The sequence below is a fragment of the Rhinoderma darwinii genome, chromosome 2 (assembly GCF_050947455.1).
Source record: "Rhinoderma darwinii isolate aRhiDar2 chromosome 2, aRhiDar2.hap1, whole genome shotgun sequence".
Taxonomy (NCBI): Eukaryota; Metazoa; Chordata; class Amphibia; order Anura; family Rhinodermatidae; genus Rhinoderma; species Rhinoderma darwinii.
Genome location: NC_134688.1, coordinates 352,241,080 through 352,258,533, shown reverse-complemented (window position 1 = coordinate 352,258,533; position 17,454 = coordinate 352,241,080). Strand labels below are relative to the sequence as shown.

Below are 17,454 nucleotides of genomic sequence, written 5' to 3'. Positions count from 1 at the left end.
GCTGCAATGCAGTATCTGATCATATAGAAACAGCTGAACGCATCGATGTAGGCATTTGGGGAATACTGTACCTTTAATCTTTTTATTCTGCAGTTTAATATATAATGCATTTACTCTGGTTTTATTTTTGTTCTCAATGTCATCCTCCTTATTGCTGCCATTGGCACGAAGTTAAGGCCATATTAGCCAGGTGCCCTTTTTTATTGCCAGCTTTGAATTGGGAGCCACACATAGATTAGAAATAAAGCAAGTCACGAAACATGAAGAATGGAAAATTCTGAATGGATAAATCATGCTTATTGTAAGGAAGGTTTTTCTGCAAAGTTGAGAAATGATGGAAATCAGTTTTTCCTGTAGAATTTTTTTTGTTCCTGTCGAACAAAATATCTGTATGTGTGAACGGCCGACTGTTCAGCTATTGATATTGGTAAGATTGGTTGAATTCCAGCCTCATTGCCTTGATCAGAGACAAATATCATGGTCCTGAACAGAAGTTGAGTGCCCAGTCCAGCAGGTAACTGCTACGGCTGACCATGATGCCCATTTTTGAAATAAGCTTTATTTCTTTTTTAATATAGTACTTAATGTACTGTATACAAAGCAAATGTAAAAACGATAAAATGGGGTGGCAGGTCCCCTGTAACAAAAAAGAAAAGATTTTAAAATGTAATTGAATTAACTGACTTTAAGGCCTCACATAAATGAAATAGGCCACTAATAGAAGTGTTAATAGTTAGAGGTGATGTCCGTAAATCAGTGAGCCGGATGGGAAAATCTCGATTATTCTTTTTTATCCCATAGACCACATACCGTGGTCTGCAAATATAAGCAACCCCTATCTACGCGCCATTTATAATGGAGGAAAAAATAGTTATTTAAAAAAAACGCGCTTTGACCTTATATTTTAGTTCTGTCTTAAAAATAGTTTATCTTTAAATCTCCATAGTAAATATATAGGGGATTTTATTGAGGTAAATATTATATAGTGGTTCTACCATGAGAGCTGAGCTCTTTGCTACCACATAAATCAACACTTCTATTACTTTAAGATTTCCATAGGGTATTATGCCCGTGGTGTTAAAAAACGACCGACATGTTTCACTGCTATCACAGCGTCGTCAGGTGTATCAGCAGTAACAGCGTCATAGACGGTTGATAGAAGATGATAATATCTGTGGACCACGGTATGTGGTATATTGGATGAAAACTCGTAGAAATGCATAGGGCCTTCTAGTGAGAATAGCTCTGTACATGCACACCCGATAGGGCATTGTATGGAGCCTTACAAGAATCTGTGTGGTACTCTACAGATTCAGGTGGCGCCTCAGATGTAAGGTTTGCCACTGTTTGGAATCTTGTGTTTTTATGCCATTCCTATGTGATGAAGCTAATATATTAAAGTGATGATATATTGAGTTATTTCCCCCATTTTCTTTATTTCTATAGCCACAATGCGCCCCTTACCACTTTTCTGCACCCAGTGACCGGACTGATCCCAAAGAAAACTGGACGACTGGGGTGAGTTTGAAGTCTTTTTGTATAGGCCTCTTCTGGACTGATGTAGTGTTGTAATCCTTGTACTCTCCACTTAATGCCCAGGTCTGAGATGAGCTCAGAGGCAGGAGCAAAGCGCACTACCAGCCTAGCCAACGAAAATTCCACGTTCATCATGGTTTCTGACACCATTCAAGATGGTCCTAGCATAAGGGTAAGCTCACTATATTGAGGGAATATATAGTGGTCTACATTTCAGAAGTCCTACTTCTATATGAATCTATGGAATTGAATCCTTTTTGTCAGAGATGATAATGGAATAAATTGAATGATTTCCATTATTGAGGTTCTTTTGCCTTAGTATACGTCTGGCAGTCACTTGTTGATGTTCTCTTTTTTACTAGTGGTTTAGTTACTACGTGGTTTTTTTTTATCATTGGAGATCAGCTCTCTTTGCATTGACTTCATTAGGTACTTGTGTGTATACACAGCAGCCAATCAGAACCAGCAGAGCTGCAGTTTATAATATGAGCAGGTGCAGATCGAGGCCTGAACATCTGATAAGTCCGACTCATTGTAGATACTGTAGTAGTATCTGTGCCCTAATAAAGCAGAGATTAAAAAGGTGCCATCCAGCCAACAGTGGAGAAAATAAAAAGCAGTTAAACAATTACCTACATTTTTTAAAACCATATATGGATGTCACGCACTGCACACTTTTTATATTGCCGATTTCAAAGCAAATCCGCTATTACATTTACATCTAAAACCGCATGTATTACATGCAGATTTTCATGAGGTTGTTACCTGATGCATTGCAAAAAAGGGGTAACGTTCAACAAACTTCTGACATGTCATAGCGACATGTCAGAAGTTTTGATCGGTGAGGGTCCGAGCACTGAGACCTGAACCAATCGCTCAAACAAAGCGGCAGAAGCGCTCGTCTGAGCGCTGAGCCACTTCGTTTCTGTTTGGCTTTTCTTGGAAAGCCGATGAATCGGTGTACAGACTCAATAGAAAGTCTATGGGCCCATACACCGCTACATCATCTTTCCGAGAAAGCTCACACGTGCGTTTCTGCCGCTTTGTTTTAGCGATTGGTGGGGGGTCTCAAAGCTCAGAGACCCCCCCCCCGATCAAAACTTCTGACATGTCACTGTGACATGTCAGAAGATTGTTGAACATTTAGTTAACCTTTAGTTCTGCAGTGGAAGACTGTCACAAAGTTGCAGCATACTTCGCATTACAAATCCGTAGCAAATCCGCTTCATCTGAACTTGGCCTAAGAGATGTTCATTAGACATTAATTTAAGGAATTTAATGTGACAATACGAGCATTGTCTCAATGGCAAAGGTAAGTCAAAGGTAAATCTATGGCCATTTACCTCTCATGTTAAGTGATAATTTTTCTCACTAATTCTGCAGTAAATAGCCACTTTTTATTTTAGTGATTCATTTTGAGGTGCTGGTTTTGGTTAGGTTTAGGTTCATATAGCTCTGGTGATGATTGTTTAGTATCTTTGACTTTTTGTATTTGGCTTGGAAAAGTACTTTAGAGCAAAGTTCATCCCACATTTGGGCAATACGTTAAGGTGCAGTATTGCCCAAATATATTTTATAAATGAATATTGCCAAAGTGATACAAATACTTACTTTTTTGTGGCTATGAAAAGTGTAGAAGCCGGTACATAGATGAAAACTAGACCAAAAAAAGTATAGGATTTTTCAAGCTCACTAAATGGTGGTTACGTTAACAACTATGGGACGTAACTAGGATTCATAGGGCCCCATAGCAAGGACAAGAATGGGCCCCCACCACCTAGATGATAGTAAATTCCACAGCAGACAACAGTACAGGGGATAGTAATGTCAAATATCAGAGAAAGAGAACCAATATGAGACAAAATACAGGTCACAAACTTGTTTTTCCCCACTAAAACGGAATATGCACCTTACACCTGACTGGGCCTTCTCAGCCTCCAGACCCCATAGCAGCTGCTATGGCTGCTACAGTTTTAGTTAACACCCATGCTACATACAGTCCAATAGTACAAACTTCACATTTCATATTAGGTCTCTTTCTGTCCTGTCCATGGTCAGAATGATTTTGCAAATATTGATACCAGTTTAAGGGCACATTCAGATGAAGCGGACTGGTTGCGGATTTCCTCAGACTTGCACTATTGATTTACACTACCGTTCAAAAGTTTGGGGTCACCCAGACAATTTTGTGTTTTCCATGAAAACTCACACTTATATTTATCAAATGAGTTGCAAAATGACTAGAAAATATAGTCAAGACATTGACAAGGTTAGAAATAATGATTTTTGTTTGAAATAATAATTTTCTCCTTCAAACTTTGCTTTCGTCAAAGAATGCTCCATTTGCAGCAATTACAGCATTGCAGACCTTTGGCATTCTAGCTGTTAATTTGCTGAGGTAATCGGGAGAAATTTCACCCCATGCTTCCAGAAGCCCCTCCCACAAGTTGGATTGGCTTGATGGGCACTTCTTGCGTACCATACGGTCAAGCTGCTCCCACAACAGCTCTATGGGGTTGAGATCTGGTGACTGCGCTGGCCACTCCATTAGATAGAATACCAGCTGCCTGCTTCTTCCCTAAATAGTTCTTGCATAATTTGGAGGTGTGCTTTGGGTCATTGCCCTGTTGTAGGATGAAATTGGCTCCAATAAAGCGCTGTCCACAGGGTATGGCATGGCGTTGCAAAATGGAGTCATAGTCTTCCTTATTCAAAATCCCTTTTACCTTGTACAAATCTCCCACTTTACGAGCACCAAAGCAACCCCAGAACATCACTTTTCCTCCACCATGCTTGACAGATGGCGTCAGGCACTCTTCCAGCATCTTTTCAGTTGTTCTGCGTCTCACAAATGTTCTTCTGTGTGATCCAAACACCTCAAACTTCGATTCGTCTGTCCATAACACTTTTTTCCAATCTTCCTCTGTCCAATGTCGGTGTGCTTTTGCCCATATTAATCTTTTCCTTTTATTAGCCAGTCTCAGATATGGCTTTTTCTTTGCCACTCTGCCCTGAAGGCCAGCATCCCGGAGTCGCCTCTTCACTGTAGATTTTGACACTGGCGTTTTGCGGGTACTATTTAACTGCCAGTTTAGGACCTGTGAGGCGTCTATTTCTCAAACTAGAGACTCTAATGTACTTGTCTTGTTGCTCAGTTGTGCAGCGGGGCCTCCCACTTCTCTTTCTACTCTGGTTAGAGCCTGTTTGTGCTGTCCTCTGAAGGGAGTAGTGCACACCGTTGTAGGAAATCTTCAGTTTCTTAAGCAATTTCTCGCATGGAATAGCCTTCATTTCTAAGAACAAGAATAGACTGTCGAGTTTCACATGAAAGCTCTCTTTTTCAAGCCATTTTGAGAGTTTAATCGAACTCAGATTCTCAACTGGCTCAAAGGAAGGTCAGTTTTATAGCTCCTCTAAACAGCAAAACTGTTTACAGCGGTGCTAACATAATTGCACAAGGGTTTTCAAGTGTTTTCTAATCATCCATTAGCCTTCTAAAACAGTCAGCAAGCACAATGTACCATTAGAACACTGGAGTGATGGTTGCTGGAAATGGGCCTCTATACACCTATGTAGATATTGCATTAAAAACCAGACGTTTGCAGCTAGAATAGTCATTTAGCACATTAACAATGTATAGAGTGTATTTTTTATTAATTTAATGTTATCTTCATTGAAAAAAACGGTGCTTTTCTTTCAAAAATAAGGACATTTCTAAGTGACCCTAAACTTTTGAACGGTAGTGTATATAGATTTTTATTTTAGTTAGAGCAGTAGAAAAAAAGTATTCAGATTTACACAGAGGACTTCACCCGTTGCTATCATAGACTGAAACCTATGACCTAACCAAAAAATGCAGCATGGATCTAGTAGCCCAAATATATGATTCAATAATCAGTGTATGTAAACTATATGGGCTGATCCTAGGGTGTATACCCAAAAGCATCAAGGATAAATATAACCTACATGAGACAGATGCTGTAGAGACAAGAGGATATGCAAAAATAGAAAATTATTTATTGAGTTACATAATAAAAGACAATAAATAAAATGAGGAATCCATAAACCAACAGATAAAAAAGGACAATACACTGTGTATCTCACAAATGAACAAAGAGTACAAAATTGTGCCAATGACACACCTTCCAACAGGTTTAATATAGACTGAGGTAAATAGACCATATATGAATAAAAAGAGTGCTGTATAGGCACAAAAAATATATAGTATTTGAACATGTGTTAGGTCCATATAAACATAGAGAGAAGCAATTAGACACAAGGATGCTGAAGCATATCAAAGGGATATATCATACCCATAATGGATGCAGGAGGAAACACAGCGAACGTCCGCCACAACGCGCATTTTGGCGCTAATGCCTTTGTCTGGGGGTGTCGTTGAACAATAAATTCACCATATTTAAATGGGGACTGGCCAATTACAAGAGCATGCGTCAGGTGAAGATACACCGTTGAAATTACATTACCTCACTGTATAGTTACTGGTCCCATCGTCCTGGAGAGTAAGATGGCCGCCCTCCGGAAGCGTCAGTCATGAGGGGCTGGAGCCAGAGACACGTCACCGCGTCAACACGCGGTCACGTGAGTCCAGAGTCCGACACGTCATGAGTGACGAAAGAGTGGCCAGTCACCACGCTCCAATCACAAAGCGACACTGAGCAGAGAACGCAGTATCACAGTAAGAGGAAATTTAGCCAAATAGTAGTTTTTAGTACATAAGTGCATTGGTACATAGGTGACCTTAATATCCACAAAGGAAATCAGTACTAAGGAATCATAATCACCAAAATTACATAATGCATTTACAAGGAAAGTTAGTAGAAAAACCTAAAAATTTATATAGTGAAAAAAGTAAAAAAAGGGGAGTGCAAAAAAATGAAAACAAAGAACACAGCACAAAGCACAAAGCAGTGTACGATGACTGTAATATATACAATGTTAATGTGATATGCATAATAAATATGTGAATGTGAATAAATATGAATATTAATACTAAGGTATATTTAAGACATAAAGGTATGTGTGCATATATAATGTAAAAAATATAAACAAATGCATGTGTTGCATATGAATGCGTGAACTTGTTTTTCCCCACTAAAATGGAATATGCACTTTGCACCTGACTGGGCCTTCTCAGCCTCCAGACCCCATAGCAGCTGCTATGGCTGCTATCGTTTTAGTTAACACCCATGCTACATAGGGCATGGCCAGACGTGGCGGAATTGCTCTGGAATTCCGCTGCGGAAATCCGCAACGGACATTTTCTCCATTGGTTTCCACACTTTTTTAGTTAGGTTCGTGCACACGTAGCGGAAAACTCTGCTGCGGACCATAGGCTGCGGTGCGCATTTTGGTGTCCGCAGCATACACTTGTAGCGGACTTTTTGCGGAATTTCTCCATTGACTTCAATGGAAATTCAAAATTCCGCAATGAAATCCGCAGATGTTATGTGTGTTGCGTTGCGTACTGGTTTTACGAACAGGATATTTCATCATTCTGGCTGGACCTATGTGTTTCGAGGTCTATAGCCAGACTGAGATGAAATGTTTTAAAAGACAGCAGGAAGTACTCTTCACCTGAATACACAACGGCTAATCCGCAGCAATTTACTGCACATTTTAGGAAAAGCCGCAACAGAATCTGCAACGCAGATTATGTGCGGCATTGATGCGGAATACGCCACGTCTGGCCATGCCCATACAGTCCAATAGTACAAGCTTCACGTTTCATATTAGGTCTCTCTCTGTCCTGTCCATGGTCAGAATGATTTCACAAATATTGGTACCAGTTTACAGGCACGTTCAGATGAAGCGGACTGGTTGCGGATTTCCTCTGCAGACTTGCATTGTATTGATTTATATAGATTTTTATTTTAGTTAGGGCGGATTTACACGAGCGTGTGCATTTTGCGCACGCAAAAAATGCGGCGTTTTGCGTGCGCAAAAGGTACTTAACAGCTCCGTGTGTCATCAGATAGGATGTGCGGCTGTGTGATTTTCGCGCAGCCGCCATCATTATGACACTCCGTTTGGATGTTTGTAAACAGAAAAGCATGTGGTGCTTTTCTGTTTCCAAACATACTTTTGACTGCTGTTGCGCGAATCACGCACGTCCCACGGAAGTGCTTCCGTGTTGTGCACGTAATTTTCACGCACCCATTGACTTCAATGGGTGCGTGATGCGCGAACAACGCAGAAATATAGGACATGTCGTGAGTTTTACGCAACGGAGTCACGTTGCGCAAAAATCACGGACTGTCTGCACGGCCCCATAGACTAACATAGGTCCGTACGACACGCGTGAAAATCACGCGCGTTGCATGGACGTATTACACGTTCGTGTAAATAAGCCCTTAGAGCAGTAGAAAAAAGTGTCAGATTTACACAGAGGACTTCACCCTTTGCAATCATAGGCTGAAACCTGCGGCAAATCAGCTGCTAAATTCGCAACAAAATCTTGATGTAACATATGCAGATTTTGTTGCAGATCTGAATTTGCAGCTAAATCTGCAGCAGAAATTGTCCGCCATGTTCGAACGTGCCCGAATATTTTGAAGTTATAATTATTTAATTATTGTGCTTTGTTAGCATACTTTGTATTGGTTATTGCGAAAAAGACCAAGACTATATTTCTATAGCTGCCTATGCTTACTGGAAAAGGGCAATACAATTACTGTATTTGGTGTGAATATGCAAAACAACAATAACAACAACTGCACTGCTATTATTAGTTGCATACTATGATGTTTAACCTTTAGGGTATGTTCACACACAGTGACCAAAAACGTCTGAAAATACGGAGCTTGTTTTCAGGCGAAAACAGTTCCTGATTTTCAGAAGTTTTTGTAGCAACTCGCGTTTTTCGCGGCGTATTTTATGGCCGTTATTGGAGCTGTTTTTCAATGGAGTCAATGAAAATCGGCTCCAAAAATGTCCCAAGACGGAACATGCACTTCTTTTTCGCGGGCGTCTTTTTATGCGCCGTATTTTGACAGCGACGCGTAAAATTACACCTCGTGGGAACAGAACACCGTAAAACCCATTGCAAGCAATGGGCAGATGTTTGTAGGCGTAATGGAGCCGTTTTTTCACACGTAATTCGAGGCGTAAAACGTCCGAATTACGTCTGAAAACACTGCGTGTGAACATACCCTTAAAGTGTTTTTTTTTTGTTCTTTCTAATGGCTTCAGAGCTTAGTTTTACAATGTCCTAAATCTCCTGCATCTCTTTACACAACTAGAATAGAATGATAAAATTCTGTCTGCCTGCAGCCACCAGTAGGGGGAGCTTACTGAAAACAGATTTATGCGAGCTCTATAAACTCCCTGGTGGCTTCAAACCTCCAGAATTTTATTATTTAACTTCATGACTATGGCAAATAAAGATATATTGTGAAATAAATCAGCACAAAATTTGGAACCTGTTTAGATTGTAAGCAGAGTGAGCGAAGAATAACTAACAAATATATCCCATTTGCATCATAACCTAGTTGTGCATTGCAAACATGCTACACTTTTGTATGCTGTAAAGTATGGTGGGGAACGTGGTTTCATTTTTGCGTAATGCTATGTCGGCCACAGTAGAAGAATGACACAGTATCTTTTGCTTTACAAAGTCTCGACCATCCAAGAAAGGAATCGCCTTTGGAAAACGTTCCAATTCAATGAAGAGAAATCCAAATGCTGAGGTCACAAAGATAGGCTGGTTATACAAACAGGTAAGTTTTTGTGAAAACCAATAAAAAAAATAAACATTACTAAAACAATAATATAGTGATCTATTTAGTAACGATATGGTGAATTATTGAGTAACTACAGTATTCATCTAAAAGAAGTAATAAGCAATGTCCCAGGTATCAATGCTTGAAGCTACTACAGGCTTACAAGTCTACAAATCCGATGACAATGTACTGTTCTGTGAAGTGTCCTTGTTCAGCCAAGTCATAGGGACCCTGAGAAAGAACATGATATTTTTAAATATTTTTCCGGGAGTTTTCCTTTAATAACTGAAATTTCGATCACATTTCTTATTCATCACCATCACACCTTGGCTTAAGATCTAAACTGTGCCCCTTGCTGCCCATAGGATTTTATCAGAGTACGTTTCATTTTTTCTGTACGTTTCCATTTTGTCTATGTACTTGACTATTCTCTTTGTATTTTCTTTTAGCTACTAGCTGTTTAACTTATCCATTTTCTATTGCAGGGTACTTGTTTCATGTCACCATTTTCTGCATATATCAATTGTACTTAATGACTTCTGCTCTTCTTGCTTTTGGTCTGACAAGTGCATTGTTTTATGCCATCTTTATTCTGTTCCTTTTTTTTTTAAAATAATATTTAGCTCCTTCTATCTTTTTTTCCTTGTAATTTTTCTCTCTCTCATTGTCCACATCTGTGTTGTCTGCAGGCCAGTTCTGGAGTAAAGCAGTGGAACAAGCGCTGGTTTGTCCTTGTTGATCGTTGCCTCTTCTATTACAAAGGTATATAGAAAATGTCTAAACCCCAGTGCCAGGTTATTATTTTGTTTCTAAGACACCCCTTCTAGAACAGATGGATTGAGGACCTCTGCTCCCATCTGTTGCTTGGTCCCAATTCACCTATGCTTAGACATGGAACAGGTGGAGTTTGAATAATTTATCAGTGCCCTATTGTGTGATGTGTGCTTGTGAAAGCCTCCCACACATTATTATCACTGGCAGGCATACATGTGCTAGGATTAACTCTGCGGGGAACATATTTACTATGGCAGAATCCATGAAAACAGCATTGCCTTTGGAACATAGCCTGGCAGGAAAGAGTTACATCAGGTGTATAGCGCCCGTTTTGTCATTCTCCTTCTGTTCCACTGTCTATTACTCTCTAGTAGGTCTCTCCCTTTTTCCTGCGTATTGTTTTGTTTTCTCGTCACCACTTATTCAGTGCCTTTTCTCCTGCATCCACATTTTCGTTCTATAGGTTCCATTTGCGCACTGTTGCTCTGTCCTCCGCATCACCCTCATTATTTCGTTTCTCCCCTCTTGCCTCTTTTTCTTTTTTTTCAAGATTCTCATTGTTTTCTTAAATTCAGATGAAAAAGAAGAGGGGATTTTGGGAAGCATTCCCTTGCTGAGTTTTCGCATTACCCCCGTTCAACCGTCGGATAATATTAGTCGGAAATACACCTTCAAGGTCAGTAGGATTGCAGAATTGTTTTGAGTATTCCAGAGTAACGACTTGTTGATCCATACACGGGTATTTCATGTGATTAAAATATTATGTTTTGTTTTTTTAATGTACGGTATATAAAATATTCACATGACTACATTTTTCCAGGTTGTCTCCTGAGTGGTGTATACTATAAAATACAGGTGACTTTCTCACGTCCACATTGCAAAACCGAGTTGATTTAGAACAGATATCATCCAATACTTATGACTCTTTGTTGAAGGATCGCTCTTTCTTAGGGCAAAAACTTACTGATGACAGTTGACATGTACAAAAGAGAAAAAATATATATATTTATTTTAAATGATGTAGTTCTACAAACTTAACTAAGGTATGATTTATGCTTTTTAATATGAAAAAGAGTATTCTTATATTTATGGGGCACATCATTTGAAACCTAACAAGAATGAAAACCATGTCCAGCAATTTAGTTATTTCCAATTGTGCTAATCTATACACATGAAGCTGTCTTTAGTATATTTTATTCCTAAGAGGTCCATTTTTTATTTTTTATTTTTTTTACTTTATGTTCCAACAAGTCATATAACTTGTTCAGTTCATTTGAGCCACATATGGGGGTTTCTGCTTTGAGTGATGCAAGCCCCCAGTGTATGCTGCCTCTCTCACCTGTTCTGTCTTCCCTCCTGTGCTGGTGAGAGGATCCCATGGAACGTACCCCTGCCAAGAGCCTGCCCCCTGCAGAGTCGCTGTGCTAGGTAGTAAGTCCTGCTGTACCTGCTGCATGCTCACATTACCCACTCCCTGCTTGGCACAGACCAAGCATGCATGTTGCATAAACGTTGGTTTCACATACAAACACATGCATGTGTCCAGTCGAGTATAGCTGTGCCATTTGCTTGAGAATGGCTGGTGAATTCAGATGCCTTTACTGTGCACTGGGATTTCATGCATGGGGATCCATATTTCAATATCTTACAACATTAATAAGTATTTGGTGAACGTAAAACAGAACAAAAAAAAATGTGCTTTAGTATCAGCTAATTCTTTCTGTAAAGGGGTTGTCCAGTCTTATGTTAAATAATTCTTATAATGCAATCTTATGCAACTTCCTAACGTACGTTGTGTTTTAAGTCCTCAGCGTTTTAGCCTCTCTGCTTGCTGTCAGTGAATTGAAATGTTGTTTACACTTGTTGACTAAAACCCATCCTGACCTAGTCCTGCTCACATAACTGCATTGTTACAACGTTTCACTGTAGGGAACAACCCTGCATACGTAGTATAGGGCCGGACATTTGGGATGCTGCTGCATTTAGCTAGCAGAGGATTTCTTCGACTGATACGTTAGGCTGGGTTCACGCACCCTATTTACGGACGTAATTCGGGCGTTTTAGCCCCAAATTACGTCCGAAAATACGGCTCCAAAGCGGCAGCAAACATCTGCCCATTCATTTGAATGGGCTTTACGGTGTTCTGTGCCGACGGTCATTTTAAAGAAAATTTTAAGTAAAAAAGACGCCCGCATCAAAGAAGTGCCTGTCACTTCTTGAGACGTAATTGGTGCCGTTTTCCCTTGACTCCATGGAAAAACAGCTCCAATTACGTCCGTAATGGACGCAGCGAAAAGCGCCTGCACTTGCCATTAAGTCTGAAATTGCGGAGCTGTTTTCTCCTGAAAACAGCTCCGTGATTTCAGCCGTAACGGCCGTGTACGTGTGAACATACCCTTAGCTGTGATGAGTATTAGGCTGGGTTCACACGACCTATTTTCAGACGTAAAGGAGGCGTATTATGCCTCGTTTTACGTCTGAAAATACGGCTCCAATACGTCGGCAAACTTCTGCCCATTCATTTGAATGGGTTTGCCGATGTACTGTGCCGACGACCTGTCATTTACGCGCCGTTGTTTGACAGCTGTCAAATGACGACGCGTAAAATGACTGCCTCGTCAAAGAAGTGCAGGACACTTCTTTGCAACGTAATTTGAGCCGTTTTTAATTGAATTCAATGAAGAACAGCTCAAGATTATGGGCGTCAATGACGCCTCGCAAAATGCGAGGAGGAGCATTTACATCTGAAACGACGCAGCTGTTTTCTCCTGAAAACAGTCTGTAATTTCAGACGTAAAAGCCAGTTATCGTGTGCACATACCCTTAGGGTATGTTCACACACTTAACAAAAAACGGCTGTAAGTACGGAGCTGTTTTCAAGGTAAAACAGCCCCTGATTTTCATCTGTTTTTTTAAGCAACTAGCGGTTTTTACGGACGTTTTGGGAGCTGTTTTTCTATTGAGTCAGTTAAAAAACGGCTCCAAAAACGGCTCAAGAAGTGACATGCACTTCTTTTGATGAGGCGTTTTTTTTACGCGGCCGTTTTTAGAAACGGCTGCATAAAAAACGCCCCGTGGGAACGGAACGCCACGCCGTTTTTCCCATTGAAATCAATGGGCAGATGTTTGGAGGCCTTCAGCCCCCCCGTATTTAAGCCTAAAATAGGTCGTGTGAACATACCCTTAGATCTGTATGAGTTGTGATCCTGTGACAGCAAAAATAGATTTTGGAAATGGTGAGAGATTGAAACACAACGTTTATTAGAAAGTTGCATAACTTAGTGACTAAGCTTTATTTGCGTTAGATTGAACAACACCATTAAGTACTATATATAAAGTAGAGTAAAACAGCTAGAAAACACAAGATATACATACAGGTTTGTGTGGTAATCTAAAACACAAATAGGTGGGTTTCTTGGGATCCTTACTGTACCTGTCTTTGCATGCCTAACTGCTGTTATGTATTTATTAAATTGTCCTTTGCTCTTATCTCTTGTCCTACAGGTAACAGTGTGCTGGGTGGGGGATGATACACTCCATAATGAAGCCCAAATGTCTCGACAGGCGGAACACGCTGGGATTCGCACTTATTACTTTAGTGCAGAAAGCAGAGAAGAACAAGAGGCTTGGATACGGGCAATGGGGGACGCATCACAAGTACAGAACCCTCCCACTCCTAGGTTAGTAATTTATTTGTCATCACATATCTGTTGGGCATACATTATGCACATACATCTGGTACCCCTGTAAACAGAGAAACTTGCAGTTAGTTAGTATGGTTGAAAAAAGATATGTCCATCAAGTGAAAATGATCTGCTCGCTTTATTCTAGTTTGCCAAAAACCTTCGCTAAATACTGAACAAAACAAATGTAAAATTATGAATAGAGACATTTGTTACATCGCTGGGAACATTCAGCAAATGTGTAGATTTTTTTTTTACTACTGTTTTGTAGCTTTTAGGGTATGTTCACACGGCGGGGGTCCGTAACGGCTGAAATTACGGGGATGTTTCAGCCTGAAAACATCCCCGTAATTTCAGCCGTACCGGCATGTGCAGGCGCTTGAACGCCGCGTCAATTACGGCCGTAATTAGCGCTGCTATTCATTGGAGTCAATGAATAGCGGCTCCAATTACGGCCAAAGAAGTGACAGGTCACTTCTTTGACGCGGGCGTCTATTTGCGCGCCGTCATTTGACAGCGGCGCGTAAATATACGCCTCGTGTGAACAGACAAACGTCTGCACATTGCTTTCAATGGGCAGATGTTTGTCAGCGCTATTGAGGCGCTATTTTCGGGCGTAATTCGGGGCAAAAACGCCCGATTTACGTCCGTAAATAGGCCGTGTGAACATACCCTTATACAAAAAGGATGGAAATTTCAATACTGCAAGTTATTGCAAGAATAGAATTTTTGCAAAGATGGAAATAATTTTCCATGGTAATATCATTCCCATTGTAGCAAAATATAATTGCATGTTCTCACTTTGATAAAAAATATACATATAATAAAATTGTTTTAGAACAAAAGAGTCCCGTTTCCCTCCCATGCCCCTGTTCTCATATGTTCACCCCTGCCTCACCTTGCGCCTTCATTTTTTTAAAAATTTATCTTTATAAGTTATTTCAAATAAAGGACAAATACAAAATTGCCACACACATGGCCTAAAGAAGCACCCCCAAGCTGTTTTTTTTTTTTTTTGTTGCTAAGGCTGCCTGTCATCTTACCCTAAGTACTGTAATGCTACAGCCTTATGTTTTGTATCGCTAGCAATAGAAATGTAATTTTACCGTTCTTACTGCCGCCATCTTTAGCTGTTATTTTCTCCTTCCCTCTGGTCCGGATATAGCGGCTGCACCGTCAAACTTGCGTCCCCGTGCAAGTCTGACCTTCCGGCAAGTCCCATAATACTGCGCACAGAGGAGAGACAGCTAGAGGCGTCTCTAGCCGTTTTTCCAGGGCTGTGACTGCAAGTACTACATGACTGTAAGTGTCCCCTGTAAATATTGCCCATATAGTGCCACAATATCCATGTAGTTGGTGCCATACCCCCCTGAAGATAGCACCACGCATCCCCCTGTAGATAGCGCTACCCTCCCCCTGTAGATAGGGCCACACACCCCCTGGAGATAGGGCCACACACACCCCACCCTGTAGGTAGCCACACACATCCACCCTGCAGATAGTGCACCCCCCTCCTGTAGTTACCGCCATTAGGGCTTCCCATGGGAGTGGAATCCCCAGCCAGAGCGTTGTCGACGCTCTGGCCGAGGATTCCGCTTCTAGAGGGAACAACTGACGTCACTATCCCTTTATGGACTGTGAAGTCAGGGGCTCCTCCTGGAGCGGAATTCCCAGCCAGAGCATTGCCGACACTCTGGCTCGGGAGTCTGCTCCCACAGGGAGCCCTAATGGCAGTAACTACAAGAGGCGGGAGCGCTATCTGCAGGGGGATGTGTGAGGCTATCTACAAGGGGTGTGCGGCACTATCTACAGCGGGGGTTCTTCAGCTTCTTCAGGGGGTATGGCACTACATGGGCACTGTGGCACGCTATGCGCAGGGGACAATGTGGTGCTATCCACATGGGTACTGTATGTGGCACCATTTACATGGGCACTGTGGCACTATTTTTTTTGGGCCTTCCCACACTGGTAAGTCTAGCCTGCATCTGCATTATTGTATCTGGTCGGTTCTGAAAAAAGGGTGAACCCCATGTCATTTAAAATAAAACAAAATGACGTGGGGGACCCGCGTTTTTTGGAACCAGCCAGATACAATAAAGCAGCAGTCTAGACTTACCGGTGTGGGAAGGCCTAATTTTAGTTGGGCCTTCCCAGCCTAATAATACCAGCCTGCGGCAGCGACAGAACCCTACCATCGCTTCAGATGGTCGGGTACTGGATTGTACTCGGCTCATCCCGGTACCCCTGGCGGCAAAGAGTACCGGGGTAATAAAGGGTTAGGGTTAGACTTTATTAACGGCTAATACTAAGTCCCGCCTTTGTTATAGATGCTGTCAATCAGACTGCCGCCATTACTAATCAGCAGTAATAGACGTAAAAATTTTAAAAAACACATTCGAAAAAGTATTTTATTGAAATAAAATAAAAAATTACACAAACCTCGTTGACCATTTCATGAAAAAAAATTATAATTCAAGTCATCGTTGTAATCCATTAAATCCGACGTTGTCAAAAAACGCTCCGTGGAACCTTTAGAAATTTTTTTTTCTTTTTTAATAATAATGGAGTCCTTGCACTTAAGGGGTTACTTGCAATCATGTGCAGAACGCATTTCATGATTGCAAGTAATAAATGCCTTTTACACAGGCCAATGTTCGGGCAAACGAGCGTTCATATGAACGCTTGTTCCCGATCATTGCCCTGTGTAAACAGGGCCACGATTAGCCGATAAACGAGCTAACGCTTGTTCATCGGCTTATATATTAACCATATGTTGGCTATATACTTACCATATGTAGAGTAGAAGATGTCGCATTCATCTGGCAGGAAAGAAGCTGGGCAGAGATCGCTGGTCCAGGTGGGAGGAGTTGAGCGGCCATGGGGGCGGTGCACGGGAGTGGAGCAGGCTCTGAGTGACGTTGAACAGTAGTTCAGATCTGTCCGACGTTTGCTCAAACTGGCTTCTGGTCAGGCCATTACTTCCAGAACAGTTTAGTGAGTCTGATTGCGGTCACGTGGTGCTGGACACTAAACAATACGGGGGCAATTACAAAATGAAAGATGACAAAGATAAAAATTATAAAAGAAAGGGTGAACAATGCATACACTGTACTATCTAATAATATAAAAAAAAAATCTTGGGAGTGCTTCTTTAAGAATAAAAGTGACAAAACAATAGCAGTTAACTATCCATCTCCAGTCATGCCCATTGGCTTTATTACAATACTGCATCTCCAAACTTTTGACACCCCCGACTCAGGAACTCCCTGGTCCTTGGGGAGAAAACCCCGGATTCCGAGGCTGGGGGAGGACGGTTACATACATGCACCATATCAACACTTCTGTACAGTTTATATTGAACAGATGTAACATATGCTTCATCCCTTTTCCCTTTTAAGTTTTATACTCCCAATCTCCCCAGTATTCCACGCAAATCCTCCTGCCTGCACCATTACGTATACCTGAAGGGACTGACCAGATTATTTATTTCCAGTGTGTCATAATGCACCTCAATAAACGTTATCCAATTTTTAAAGAATTTCAGTCTTTCTTCTTGTGCCTCTCAGTATCAATACGATCAACGTTCAAAAGACCCTTCAATTGCGTGACAATAAAGTCTATGTCAGGTGTCTCCTGTAACCATTTGGGCCACTGCTGAGGGCCACTACTAATACACTATGCATTATCTGCGGTGCTTTATTTCTACCCGGAGAAGCCTTTTC

The 17,454-nt window shown here is 41.1% G+C and overlaps 1 protein-coding gene across 14 annotated transcripts in view; it reads left to right on the top strand.

The window, feature by feature from the left end:
* Positions 1 to 17,454, top strand: part of PLEKHA6 (pleckstrin homology domain containing A6) — a 181,026-nt gene that overhangs the window by 103,377 nt on the left and 60,195 nt on the right. For 11 of the 14 annotated variants that reach the window (XM_075853741.1, XM_075853739.1, XM_075853743.1 and 8 more), the window contains exons 2-7: positions 1,447 to 1,518; positions 1,600 to 1,708; positions 9,171 to 9,272; positions 9,965 to 10,037; positions 10,625 to 10,725; positions 13,554 to 13,729. In XM_075853741.1, the coding sequence (XP_075709856.1) occupies positions 1,607 to 1,708; positions 9,171 to 9,272; positions 9,965 to 10,037; positions 10,625 to 10,725; positions 13,554 to 13,729 (554 nt within the window). In that variant the 5' untranslated portion in view covers positions 1,447 to 1,518; positions 1,600 to 1,606. The remainder of the gene's footprint in view (positions 1 to 1,446; positions 1,519 to 1,599; positions 1,709 to 9,170; positions 9,273 to 9,964; positions 10,038 to 10,624; positions 10,726 to 13,553; positions 13,730 to 17,454) is intronic. The other 3 variants (XM_075853745.1, XM_075853744.1, XM_075853737.1) reach the window with 1 other exon arrangement.